This window comes from Centroberyx affinis, unplaced genomic scaffold (assembly GCF_046629955.1).
Source record: "Centroberyx affinis isolate AG114_WGS23_722 - 3 ecotype Tasmania unplaced genomic scaffold, CSIRO-AGI_Caff_v1 ptg000731l_1, whole genome shotgun sequence".
In the NCBI taxonomy this organism is placed as follows: Eukaryota; Metazoa; Chordata; class Actinopteri; order Beryciformes; family Berycidae; genus Centroberyx; species Centroberyx affinis.
Window position 1 is genome coordinate 26,453 of NW_027279346.1, and position 12,825 is coordinate 39,277.

A 12,825-nucleotide genomic window follows, 5' to 3' on the forward strand; every position below is an offset into this window, starting at 1 on the left:
TGATAAAAAGCAATACGATCTGATGAGGTGTCTTTCACCCTTTTTTATATCTGGATGGGTTTACATCTGGAGAAATTTAAGACGAAAGATGCCTAAAATTTGTTATAGGATGACGATAGTTCTCTTCCCTAAGGTTATTCTATCACACAGCTTTGTTTAATGATTGCTCTACTCTGTCATATCACGGCCAAGGACTATGAAGCCATTTTGCAGGACCAGGTTCAAACACTGTTCCCTCATGTTTTTCCCATATTCCAAGATGATAATTCACCCCCCCACACACACACACACAGACGCCCTCAATGGTTTCCCCAAACATCCTTGAACCTTTACGGGAAGTTCTCCTTCATCCCTCTAAGAGGCTTTCCGTCTTGAGTAATGGTCCAATGTCCCACTGCACACAGTTCAGCATCCCAAGGAGGAGTGAAGCTGCTGTGAAGGGGAACAGTCTTGTAAATCCAAGGGTGACCTTACCGCTTATGAGCTACTTGATATTCATATTCTGTTAGGTGTTACAGTTGTTTTGGTCAGTCATGTGTGTGTGTGTGTGTGTGTGTGTGTGTGTGGATGGACAAAATAACTGAAACACCTTACAATTTATTAAAAATTTGATTCTGTGTCAGATTAAAACCATCTAGCTGCTACTAACATTATAAGAATATTATATCATTACATAGAAATATGTACAGTTCCCTAGAGGCTATATTGTCAACAGTCTGTGCTACACTTATCTGTAGGAACCTTGTTGTGTACATATAACTTTTAAAAAATCTATTCTGCTGATCTTTTAATGCTTTTTAATCCTTTATGTTTTTGTACTTTGTCTTGTCCACGAGTCCAAATGAGCTATTTTATGGATTCACTGCTTCTATGTATAATTCTGCTCAGTTTCAGTATACTTTACACTGCAAGCATGAATTGGTAAAGTCAGTGTAAAAGTAAGTAGGCTTAATCATTCTTAGCTCTATTATATTCATATATTCGTCAATATTCATATGTCATATTAACCATCCTACAGCAGTTAGGTGGATTCAGTCTGACGTAAACCAACCAGTGAATGCAGTTTGACGCCGGAGCGCTTCTTCCTGTCCGGGAGGAGACAGGACACCGGACACAGGGCAGTTTGAGCGCACTGCTCTTATTTGTCCAGACGACTCCGCTCACACAGCACGCAGCGCCCAAAGCTGGTAAGTTTACGCCTTGGATTAATTTCTTTCTTAACCTGTTTACCGTTTGTCCAAACTACCCGGACGAAAAATCACCCTAACGCTTCTACAGGGGCTTTTTATAGTGTGTCTGCGGTGCTCAGCAGTGAGTTTATAGGGACTTTAAGGGATTTTTTAAATCTCCTATAGTACCACTATTATGCTCCTATAATACACCTACAGGGATTTATACTTTTGCTATGATGTTTGTATAGCATTCTTTTAAAATGTCATAGGATTAGTGTAGTATATTTTTTTTTTCCATAATGTTACTCTATCATACCGCTTTGTTTCACGTTAAAAGGGCGAGGCGAACTGAAGTTCAATATCATCAAGCAAAACCGGATGACAAAGCGCAGGTCTACAGATTTAGGATCTGTGTTCATATTAATAAACCCAGCTGTCTCTGAACTGATACGAAATGCGAAATTTAGGTTTGTTTTGTAGCCTCCTTGTTTGAGAGCTGGCGACAAAATTCCAAAGTTTGAGCCTGAAACTAAAAAAATGCTGAACTTATGGCTTATAGTCTCACTGTATATGGAGATATCTTCATTTTGACAATTATGTCGCTGAACCCAACTCTAGTGTTCTTGAGTCGGTGTAATAGACTAAACTGCGGTCTCAAACCTGTCATCCAGTGTTTATTCATTAAGCAGCCACGCTCAGGATGGTGCCTTTAAGTAGATATTGTCTGCTGCACAATACATCTTGTGTTCTTCTGGTTGTTCAGCCTCACAGTAACATGTTTGTTGATCAACACTTTCTTCAAGTGTTACCCATCAAGTGGGTGACGACACTGGAGACCAGGGCCAGGACGTAGTCGTCATGTAGTTGGCTCAACTCTGGCTGTACAATAGTACACTGTCATCAGCACACACAGAAGGAACTGTTTTCATTGCACAGCAATATCGACCTCTTGTCAGTGTCCATTTATTCTGTCTTTATCTTTGCTGTCTGGCTGAGTGCAGCTGTGTGAGCTGCTCTTGGCCTGTCATTGTCCCACTGTAGCTCAAACCCGCCTCGCATGTTTTGTAAACACGTACCATGATGCATCAGTTTTCAATTCACCTTCCCATGCAAGACCTTTCTGCTCACTTTGTTCATGCAAGTGTCATCATGATAAACACTTACCCACCTGTTTCTTCACAGCTGTGAAACTGTCCAGTTAAGGAGTTTGTCTGAATGGAGTCTCACAGAATGAGCGGTTCTCCAGACATCAGGCTGCAGAGAGGCTACATGCAGCAGCACGGCTCCAGAGGAAGCCACGACGACTTATTCGGCGTGAGGGTGCAAGTCCAAGGGCTCAAAGGTCACCCGTATGTGGTTCTGAACAGCGGCGGGCAGGAGAGCCACAGGGACGTGTCTGTCATCACTCACCAGGCCGGGTACAACCCAGGCGTGGCGAGGGCGTCTCCGCTTGGCGAGTCTGTGGACGAAAGACCGGCTGACAGACCGGCGCAGTATGGACGTTCACCAGCTGAGTTTAGGGAGTCACAGAGGACTGCGGCCTCCGGCGCGTTTCATTATCAGAGACACCCAGAGATTCTCAGACCTTACGATCCTGCCAGCAACAACCTCAACCTCCTCGTCCCGTCACAAACTTCCTCAGTTGCCCGACCGGGGCAAATACACACCGGCCTTCCGCCTGAGACGACCCAGGCTGCTAAAGCGACCAAAGCCAAGATCCCTCTGCCTGCCGAGGGCCCCGGGGGAGACCAGGGTGAAGCCCAGAGCGAGGCGCCTTCCTCGGGCGGAGCGACCCCTGCACAGTCCCCAAACTCAGTGGACACAGACTCCTTCTCCTCCGTCGGGAGGCTGATAGATCGGTTTAACAGCTCCCAGCGGAGGGGAAGGTGTGGCCCGAGGAACAGACTGGACCCGGAGGAGTGCAGGAGGTCACGCAGTGTGGACAGCAGCCGCAGGTCAGACTCTGTGTCCTCCTCCTCCTCCTCCTCCTCCTGCAGCGCCACCTCCTCTCTGAAGGGCATCAGGGGCGAGACCTCAGGTGGGACGCGTGCTCCTGGGTCGCCCAGGGCCCGGTTCTTCAGCGGAGAATCCAGCTTGGCAAACCAGAGAGAGGAGAGCAAGTCCACCACGCTGCTCAAAGGACAACACGGAAAGGAGCCGATGTCTCCGCGGGCGTTGACAGTGATTAACAGACTGGAGAAATCCTCTGTGTCCAGATCGCCCAGCGACCAAACTGAATCTGACGAGAGAGACACACAGGTAAAGAGTTTTACTACGAGGCACAGTCGTCATTTAAAAGGTTGTATTTATCTGCTATGTATTTTGTAACCAGGTCACTCCTGATCTTCTGAAAGGACAGCAAGAGCTTTCAGTAGACCCGAATGAAGACACAGCAAAACAAATACTGTTCACCTACCTCAAGGATGGGTAAGCCAATCTAACTTAATGTATGATTTCATCTGAAAGTTTAAAACTAGGCTCAGAACATTTTTGTTCTGCACTGCCTATGCAACTTGATCTTCATTCTCTTTTTCCACATTTTAATTCTTTGTTTATTCTTTCATCTTTTATATTTATCTTATCTTAACTATTTTGAAACACTCTTTTGGCTGACCTCGTAAGTAAGAAATATTCCATATGACCGTCTCTTATTGTTCATACCATAGCCACCTTTTGATGATTAGCCTGTGGGTGTGATCATGTAGTGCAGTGAGATAAAGGGGGTGCTGTGCTGTTACAGCTGCTTGTGCTCAAACACACAGCAGTTAGGAATGCAGAGCATGAACTGATTTCCACAGCGCCGATGAAATATGGTTTTCACCTTTACCTCCACATTGCGCGAGCGTGGAATACTTTGAAGACGCATCAGTACCCAGCTTGAACCCCTGCACTGAAGTATAGATATCATTTTTTAAAAACCTCTATGTATCCGGGGCAGGTTGACTGAACACCCTTGTGCGTTAAAACAAGGGCTCTTACAGTTTTCACTCTATTCTCAGACTTCCTCCCTCCAGTTTCCACCACTTTCACTTTCTCGGTCACAATTAGACAAGAACAATGTGATTTTACACTGTTAATACTGTTAATGTGTTGCTGAACTGGCTGTTTCTCCTGCTTTTCAGGACAACTGATAATGATCCCACCACCCAGAGGAAAGTCAACCTGTTGTTTGAAAGGATCAACAAACTGAAGTGGAAGACTGCTGAGAATGTGGAGGAGGAGGAGAAAGTGAGCTTTGGGATGAGACGGTTGTTGGCCTTGTTGATCACTGTTCAGCATGAGAATGTGTCTTTGACTAGAAACTTCAGAAGGTGATATCATGTTCTTGGACTTCTTTTCCTCCAAATAACTGTAGGATCATGCTGCTGAGGCGAAGCTGTTGCAGGAGAAACAGGCAGCACTGGAGAAAGAAGTGTCTGAGCTGAAGAAACAGCTGCAAGTTGAGACAAAGGTATAGAGCAGTCCCATCCTTAAAACCTATTCTATTAAATTCTACTCTATTCTTCTTCTATTGTATTCCTGGATTTTACGATGTTCCTTTCTGTTGTGTGTATGTTCTGCAGAATGAAAAGACTCTGGCCAAGGCCTGTGAAAAGGCCCGGACAGAGAGGAAGAACCTTCAGGAGGAATTGGCCAAAAGTCAGGCGGAGCTCAACAAACTCAGGGACAGACTGGCTGAGATGGAGGAAAAACTTCAGTCAACCAAACAAGAGTAAGGACTTAACAGTTATTCAGCTAAATGTGCAATTAAAGCTGCACTAGGTAAGATTTTTATGTAAAAATACAACAAACTTATCAGCTTAAATCACAAAGTGGGGTTGCACAAGAGATCCTTCCTAATTTAAACCCCGAAAATCCATCTTATTTGCCCAAATGCACTGACAAATAGAAATGAAATACAAACGGTCTCCTAAACTGCAGCAAGTGAGCGCTCTGTTCAGAGAAACCTGGACTCACCGATGTTAGATATTTTGCCTCTCTCGTCCCTTTAGTATAAAGCGATGACAGGCTGGCCGGGTTGGTAAACATGAGCGTTTACTGATGTCACGTTACATGATTCTTGTTTGCGTAGTGCAGCTTTGAAAAAAAACAGTAGCATGAAACATTGAAGTATCAAATAATATGTGATGTTTTGCATTGGAAACCATAGAACTGTTACGAACTATAGGACTAAAAGGTCTTTCTTTCCTGCATATTTTGCGTTGTTGTGTGGTGTGTCAGGCTGGCCCGGATGAAGGCGGAGAGAGACAGATCTAAGACCGAGATGAAAGACCTTCAGCAGCAGCTGTCTGAGATGCACGATGAGCTGGACCAGGCCAAGAAGATGGAGGTGGTAAATACAGAGAAAGAAGTCCTGCTGAAGGTAACGAGATACACCACACAAATCGATAGCAACTGCAAAGCTTTGTGTTTGGACTCCAGGTCGTGATATTTGATGAATGTCTGTGTCAGGATTTGGCCCAGCTGCGGGTGGACTTTCAGGAGATCCTACAGGTGCAGGAGGAGCAGGAGGAGGTGCTGCACCGGAGGGAGAGGGAGCTCAATGCGCTGAAGGGGGCGCTGAAGGAGGAGGTGGAAACACATGACAAAGACATGGCCACACTGAAGGAAGAATTTGAACAGGAGGTCCAGACGCTGCTGAGAGCTGTAGAGCAGGCTAAAGAGGTAATAGGGAAAACTTAAATTTCTCCTAATTTCTCTTTATTTCCAATAGCCTAAAGGGGGATTATTTTGCCTCTCATGCTATCAATCATTCATTTCTTTCTGTCTGTTTCCTAGAGCAATGATCTGCTTGGCCAAGAGAAGGTGGAGGCAGACGAGGAGAGAGGTGCAGCCAAGGCGCAGGTGAAGTCGCTGAGCCAGGAGAGAGACCAGCTGAGAGGAAAGGTGCAGGGCCTGGAGAGCAAGGTGGATCAGCTCAGCCACACAATCCAGCAGTCCAAAGACTTGGAGAAACTCCTGGAGCAAAGAGCAAACCAGCTGGAGGTGGGGGGGGGGGGGGGGGCTTCATTTTGAAGGAAAACTTTTTGTGTGTCCCATTTGAAGATATTTGATATACTTTCTAGGTGTAAGTTCTGATGTGGAATATTCAGATCTTTAACTGTATGCTTATTGTTCCACAGAGAGAGAAGCAGCAGGTGGAGGCAGTGTTGATGGATGTGAGGAGGAAGGAGGAGGAGATGTGTCAGTCGAACCAATCCCTGCTCACTCGCCTGGAGGATGTGCAGGTAAGTCCTTTTGAAACTCACAGACCTGGGTCAAATAGTATCTGCGAATAATTCCATGAGTTTGGAGTACCATATGGGTTGGATTTAGCCTGGTATCCAGTCCCTATGAATCGCAGTTTTCAGCACTCTTCAAATTTGCATGGCGATTCATAAGGATGATTTATGAATGAATTATGAATCGCCATGCAAATTTGAAGAGTGCTGAAAACTCCGATTCATATGGGCTGGATACCAGGTCGGATTTATAGTATGAGAACAATTTGACTTGATTTATAATACTATTTTAGACAGATCTGGAAACTCACACACTCCCCTCTGTTTTCCTCTGACAGAGCAAGTTGACCAAACTCAACCATGAGCACAGGGACCTGAAAGAGAAGCTCAAGGATGAAAGGAAACAAATCGAGGAGCTGTGGAGGACAAAATGCGAACTGGAGGAGGAGAGGAGGCAGCAGGACAGGACTGTGGAGCAACTGCAGAAGAAGGTGAGAGGAGGTGTGGAGAGGTGGACCGGGACCGGGACATTTTTCACTTTTGGAAAAATGTTGCTACCTAAAGTTCGTCAAGCAATATTTGAAAACATAAATGATTCTGTCCTCAAAAAATGAACTATTTTATAAGCAAATGTGTTAAGATGACTCCTAATTTTAGTACTAACCATAATGTGCTTAACTTTCATGCCAGCAGTCAATGTGGGAGAGTGGGTGTCATTTTTCATATCGCATTTTGAAACGAAACTCTTCATCTATAATCTGTTCCACTAACATTGAAGTCTCTTTAGAGCAACAGAAACAGCTGATCTTTCTTTTACTTGGACAGCATCTTTCAAATACATAAGATGCATCTGCTGTATATGATATTTCCCAAGACTGTCCAGTTATCTCACTGCAGCATCTCTTTGCTTACTGTTTGTCCGTGTGGCCAGATGAACAGCATCATGGAGGAGTGCGAGGCGTCGACGGACACACTTCAGAACCTGGTGGACGAGGCCAGAGAGAAGAGTCAGAGGGAGCTGGCCGAGCTGCGGAGACAGCTGCAGGAAAAGGGAGTGGAGCTGGAGAAATCTCGACAGACGGCCAAAAAACTGCAGGAAGAGGTGTGGCACGCATTCCCCCTCTGACTCATCAGTAGATGGGTTCAGCATTCTTAGGAGCAGAAAAGTGTTTACATGCATCCCATAACATACAAAAATCAATGCCAGGATGAAAAGGAGTGAGGTCCAAAAAAACAAAAGTATCTGTATGTGATATATAATGCAAACCTCTGTGTTTTATTACCCACGCGTTCTCCTTTTCCTTTTTTGTCTTGTGGGTTCAGCATTCCTCTTGTGATAAGGTGCTGAGGGGATTCCCATACAAGTTTTACAAGTTTTGTGTGTGGGGGTGGATGGAAACATAGTTTCAGAAATGTAAAATGTACTTGTGTGAAAATGACCCAGGAATAATAATAATAAACTTTATTTATATAGCACTTTTCCAGGGTTACGATGTGCTTTACAAAACAAGATAAAATCACAAACAGAGTTAAAAAACAAAGTCATAAAACATGAGAGCAAAAGGTAAAAAAAAAATAATGAAGAGGATAAAACAAGGATAAAAGAGACAATGAAAATAATAAATCATGATGTAAAATAATAAAAGAGAAGGAATAACAGCCGCACTAAGAGAATGCCTTTACATAAAAGTAAGTTTTAACGAGTGACTTAAAAGATGATACTGATTTTGGCAGCCTGAGATCCATAAGAGAGACGTAAGACATGTAGACTTGGATTCGTTACCAGACTTGATTAATCCCGTGCTACTTGATAACGTCTGATTGCCTGACGGTAGAAATTGCATATTGCCGTATCTCAGCGTGTGTGTTTATTCTGCGGTCTGCTCTGTGTTCAGCTGCTTCCTCTGGAGGAAGACCTGCGGCGGTGTCGCAGGGAGCAGCAGGAGGCCCAGCTGAGGGGCCGGCAGCTGGAGCAGAGGGTGGAGGAGCTGGAGGAGAGGAACTCAGCCAGAGTGGAGGAGCGAGGCCGACAGGTCAAACTCATGGAGGTAACGAGTCTGGAACCTCAGCTCAGGAAAATCACTGACCTGAGATGCTCTCTAAAGATAAATATACTGATATACTTATACTGATAAATAGAAATATACTGATAATTATACTTATTTCACTGTGTATAGAATGATAATTATACTTTTCTCATCGTGAAGCAAATAGAATAGAATAGAATTTAGATTTGCATCAACATGAATATCAATATATCGCTACTGTTGGGTGAAAAACCTTGTATCTCCAACAGCCTTATTTTTAGCTTGACAGCCATGAATTTTGTGTTTATCCAATGGGGTTTTGAAAGGGTTTCATTTGGCCAAAGGACAGAGACTTTTTCTCAACCCACAGAGGATCATGTAATCCTTAAATTCCTTAATCCTGGAGTTAAAACATGAAAATCTCCCCAGACTGGAGTTAGGTGGTTTTCAGATGACAACAGAGATATAGGACAATAAAGTTCTATCATATTGTATCGTACATAACGATGCTTAGATACACCAAAATCTAACTTTCCAAACATAATATCCATTGAGAGCTTTGAATTAGCAATTTTACTTACACTTTACTTACAATTAGTACATGCATTAGTTTATTATGTGTCTCGAAGTGTTTACCTCTTCAGGTGCCTGTATTTGCACCCGCCTGTCCCTGTGAATTATGAGGGTGCTGAGCAGAGCCATGGCCACAACACCTCACACCTCACCACTGTTTGTCTTGCTGATGACAAAACATTACACAGTGACACCACTGTGCTCGCCACGCTGTCTGTTGACTCTGGGTATCGACCGAGGAAGCTTGTGTTTACTGTTAAAGTTATCAGACCTGTCTGAGTTTACTCAGAAGTCTGAAGTCACCTTATCAAAGATAAAGTGACTTCCTAGAAGTGACAACCAGCTGTCTTTTATCTTTAATTCTTACAGTTTTTGCAAGTATTATTTTCTTCTTTGTTTCCATAATCCCTTCCATGTATCACTTTATAAATCCAACAATACGCCCGCTCTCACCATCACCTTTTGAGCCAGGTTTCTAACCCCAGCCCTAGTTTAATGGCACAAGGGAGTCTGTGTATTGGTAATCGTTATCATGTAATGTAATATAAATTAGTATTTTGATGGTTTGGCACTTTTTTTTTTACATTTTCCTCTCCTCTCAGGGACGTATCAGTCAGCTGGAAGAGGATCTCAGTGAGGAGCGCAGCAGTGCTGACCGCCTGATGGAGCGAGTCGACAAAAGCAAAGACCAGGCAAGTCCAGTCCCTCAGCCTCTCCCATATTACATTTGTCTAGACAGTGCTCTCATTTTGTATTTGCTTACATATATGCATATCATTTCCCCAATTACTAAGAGGTAACCTATCCGTAAGAGAATGATGCCACGACTCAAGTTTGAACATAGCCAGGTTTTTATCATAAACAGATGTAAGGCTGAGTCTCAGATTTCCCTCCAAACACTGAAAGCTGCTGACTCAGTGTGTCCAGAATAGGTTGGGAAGCAAGTTTCTACTCCGCTTGTTAACATTCACTGTGTGACAGCCTCAGAACATGACTGAACTGACTTCATGTATGTTTGTTCATCACTGATGTAATCATAAGCGCCTCACGTCCCGCTCGTCTGTAAAGTAGGCCACCATTCATGGGAGCAAAGTGGTGCAGACTAATTGACACAAAACACTGTTTTGGGTGAACTGGAAAGACAAAAAAAGAGCTAACTATTGTGAGCAGCTATTCACACTCCCTTCACTGGGCCTCTGAATGTTATTAGAGAAGAGAGAGTTTAGATCCCGCTCTCTGTCTGATGCGGCAGGTCAGACCAGACATCATTTCCTCTGGTTTTAGGAATTAGGCTGGGAACTTCTCATTGAACCTGAAATTGTTTATCGTCAGGTCCTGCCCTTTTTTTAATGAGGTACAGCCATGTTTTTGACAACATGTCATGTACATGTCTTTATATACTGCAGCTCCATGGGTAGAAATTGGCACTAAGAATGCAAGAGTTAGTGGTTTAATTCCCACTGGGCCGACCCATGGTGAACCTGCATGCACTCATTGTACAGTAAGACGCTTTTGATTAAAGAGTCCAGCAAACCCTCCAGGGTTATATGTTACGACCATATGCTCTATTAGCTGCTCATTGGGAGACTGTGATAGGTCCTCATGTGAATGTAGGTATAAAACTGTGTTTCTCTTTCTGTCATCTGCTCTCAGTAGCTACATACTGTATTGACTCCCTGCTGGTTGTGTGTGACAGATGGATCAGATGAGGAGTGAGCTGCAGCAGGAGAGAGCAGTCAGGCAGGACCTGGAGTGTGACAAGGCGAGCCTGGAGAGACAGGTACGGCCTGGACACCACACCTGTGTCCAATAGTATTTGCAAAATAGTGGTCACTGTCTTTGAACCTGCATGGAGTGCCTGATATTTGGGGTTTGCCACATCAGGAAAATGCAGATAGTGTCAGGTAAAGTTGCCAATCACAGGAAAGTAAACAAAATTGTCTTTAAAATATTTTTTGTGAATGTTGAAACCATCTGGCACTCTGGCCCATCTGTAGCATGGCAAACCCCACCTATCTAGCACTGAAGTGGGCTTAACCCAGAACAGTGCTAATATCAGATATCCATACTCACCCCGCTCTGTTAGCATCTAAATCTTAGAGTAAACCACCTTAACTTTGCCCAGTCCGTGACATTCTTCTGTTTCATGTCCTCGATCAGAATAAAGACCTGCGGAGCAGAGTGACTCATCTGGAGGCGTCCCAGAGGAGCAACCAGGACTCCTTGGTTTCCAAACTTAATACCCGCATCCAGGAACTAGAGGAGAGGTTGCAAGGAGAAGAGAGGTGAGATCTATCACTCTTACCTAAAACCACTTATGTATGTATACAGTTTTTAATGTTCCTGTTTGTGCTGTATTTGATGTGTCAAATTAGGATAACAGTTTGAAGACTGTATTATTTATTTGTGTGCCGGATAATGGCTGTATCAGATACTTGATGGTAGTAGTTTAGCACTGAACCCACTGATATCACTTTCCCTCTGCATTGTAATGCAAGGTTGTAAGAGTGAGGGTATTCTCTGGTGTGAACACACTGGCAGGGTGTTGAGTTACAGGAACCCCCCTGAAGTGATGTGATCTCTTGGTGCTTGTATCCTCAGAGACAACAACAACCTGCAGCAAGCAAACCGCAAACTGGAGCGCAGGGTGAAGGAGATGAAGATGCAGGGGGATGAAGAACACATCACTCTGGAGAGCCAGAGAGACCAGGTAGGCATCTCTAACTGACCACAAAAAAACATAGAAGTTATCATGAAGTGTGGAACAGGCAGCAGACTTAAAACGATTCGATATCTCACTTTGGTGAACTCTGTAGCTGACTCAGAGACTGAAGACAGCAAAGAGACAGATGGACGAAGCGGAGGAGGAGATCGAGCGTCTGGAACATGCGAAAAAGAAGCTACAGAGAGATCTGGACGAGCAGCTAGAGGCCAACGAGCAGCTCCACGGCCAGCTCAGCGCTCTGCGCAGCGAGATCAGGTGACCGCTCGCACTCTTCCACTGAGCCTCTGTGTGCCTGTGTGTGTGTGTGTGTGTATGTGAATATGTGTACTCTGATGTTCATGCATGTGTATTACATTAGTTACCAAAACCACATCCTGATCTTTAATGCTGGTAATGTTTATTTTCCCATAAACAGGCGTAAGAAGAAATCAACCCCACTCATGATGATTGTGGAGGATGATATGAACGACGTCGACGACTTTGGCTCTGACTGACTGATGAAAGCAAAACGCTGTCAAACAGTCTGAACTTTATTTAGAGACATTGGAGTTACTGTGAGGAATCCTTGTGTTGATAATTTTACATAATTCTGCTAACAACTCAGGTGTGACTTTATCATGTTTCCAGTTGTGGACAGCATGGCATCTTGCCAAGGCTGGCCTCTAGTGGCAATATTTATAACTGCATTACTCAAACAGTCCTGACAAACACTGATGTTACTCTTACAACGCAGTGAACACCAGCAAGCTCGTATAGCTGCGGCTTATTTACATTTACTCAAATTAATTCTTTGTTCCCTAAGTTATTACATTGCTGTGTGAGTTAATATGATGCAAACTGCAAATCTCAGAGTAATGAATAATTGGACTAAGATGCTTCCCCAACATTCACTCACATTCATACACTGCAATTCTTGAAACAAATGAATCCAGCTGTATGCTGTTTCTGTAAATCAGGGATTATTATGATCCATGCTGATTGTTTGTCTGCGCTTTCTGTGACCATACACATGAATAAAGAAAATCAGATTTAAATTAACAGTTCATTTAGATACAATGCCAAACAAAAAGGTTGGATTAGACTCGCTCCCTTTATAAAATACACCT

The 12,825-nt window shown here is 43.8% G+C and overlaps 1 protein-coding gene across 1 annotated transcript; it reads left to right on the forward strand.

Annotated features, from left to right (window-relative positions):
* Nucleotides 1–1,152: 1,152 nt before the first annotated feature.
* On the forward strand, nt 1,153–12,772 carry LOC139644385 (cingulin-like protein 1). The gene is made up of 19 exons (XM_071519752.1): nt 1,153–1,187; nt 2,355–3,431; nt 3,505–3,599; nt 4,295–4,400; nt 4,528–4,623; nt 4,736–4,884; nt 5,394–5,535; nt 5,625–5,837; nt 5,952–6,158; nt 6,296–6,400; nt 6,733–6,885; nt 7,326–7,496; nt 8,290–8,442; nt 9,597–9,686; nt 10,691–10,774; nt 11,155–11,279; nt 11,596–11,704; nt 11,811–11,974; nt 12,135–12,772. Exons 2-19 carry the CDS (start codon nt 2,388–2,390, stop codon nt 12,211–12,213), a joined length of 3,285 nt encoding a protein of 1,094 aa, XP_071375853.1. The 5' UTR covers nt 1,153–1,187; nt 2,355–2,387; the 3' UTR covers nt 12,214–12,772.
* The last annotated feature ends 53 nt before the right edge of the window (nt 12,773–12,825 follow it).

Coding starts and splice junctions, on each gene's coding strand:
- LOC139644385 (XM_071519752.1), top strand. CDS start 2,388: ATGGAGTCTCACAGAATGAGCGGTTCTCCAGACATCAGGCTGCAGAGA. Junction 6,401..6,732: donor CTCGCCTGGAGGATGTGCAG/GTAAGTCCTTTT, acceptor TTCCTCTGACAG/AGCAAGTTGACCAAACTCAA. Junction 11,280..11,595: donor AGGTTGCAAGGAGAAGAGAG/GTGAGATCTATC, acceptor TTGTATCCTCAG/AGACAACAACAACCTGCAGC.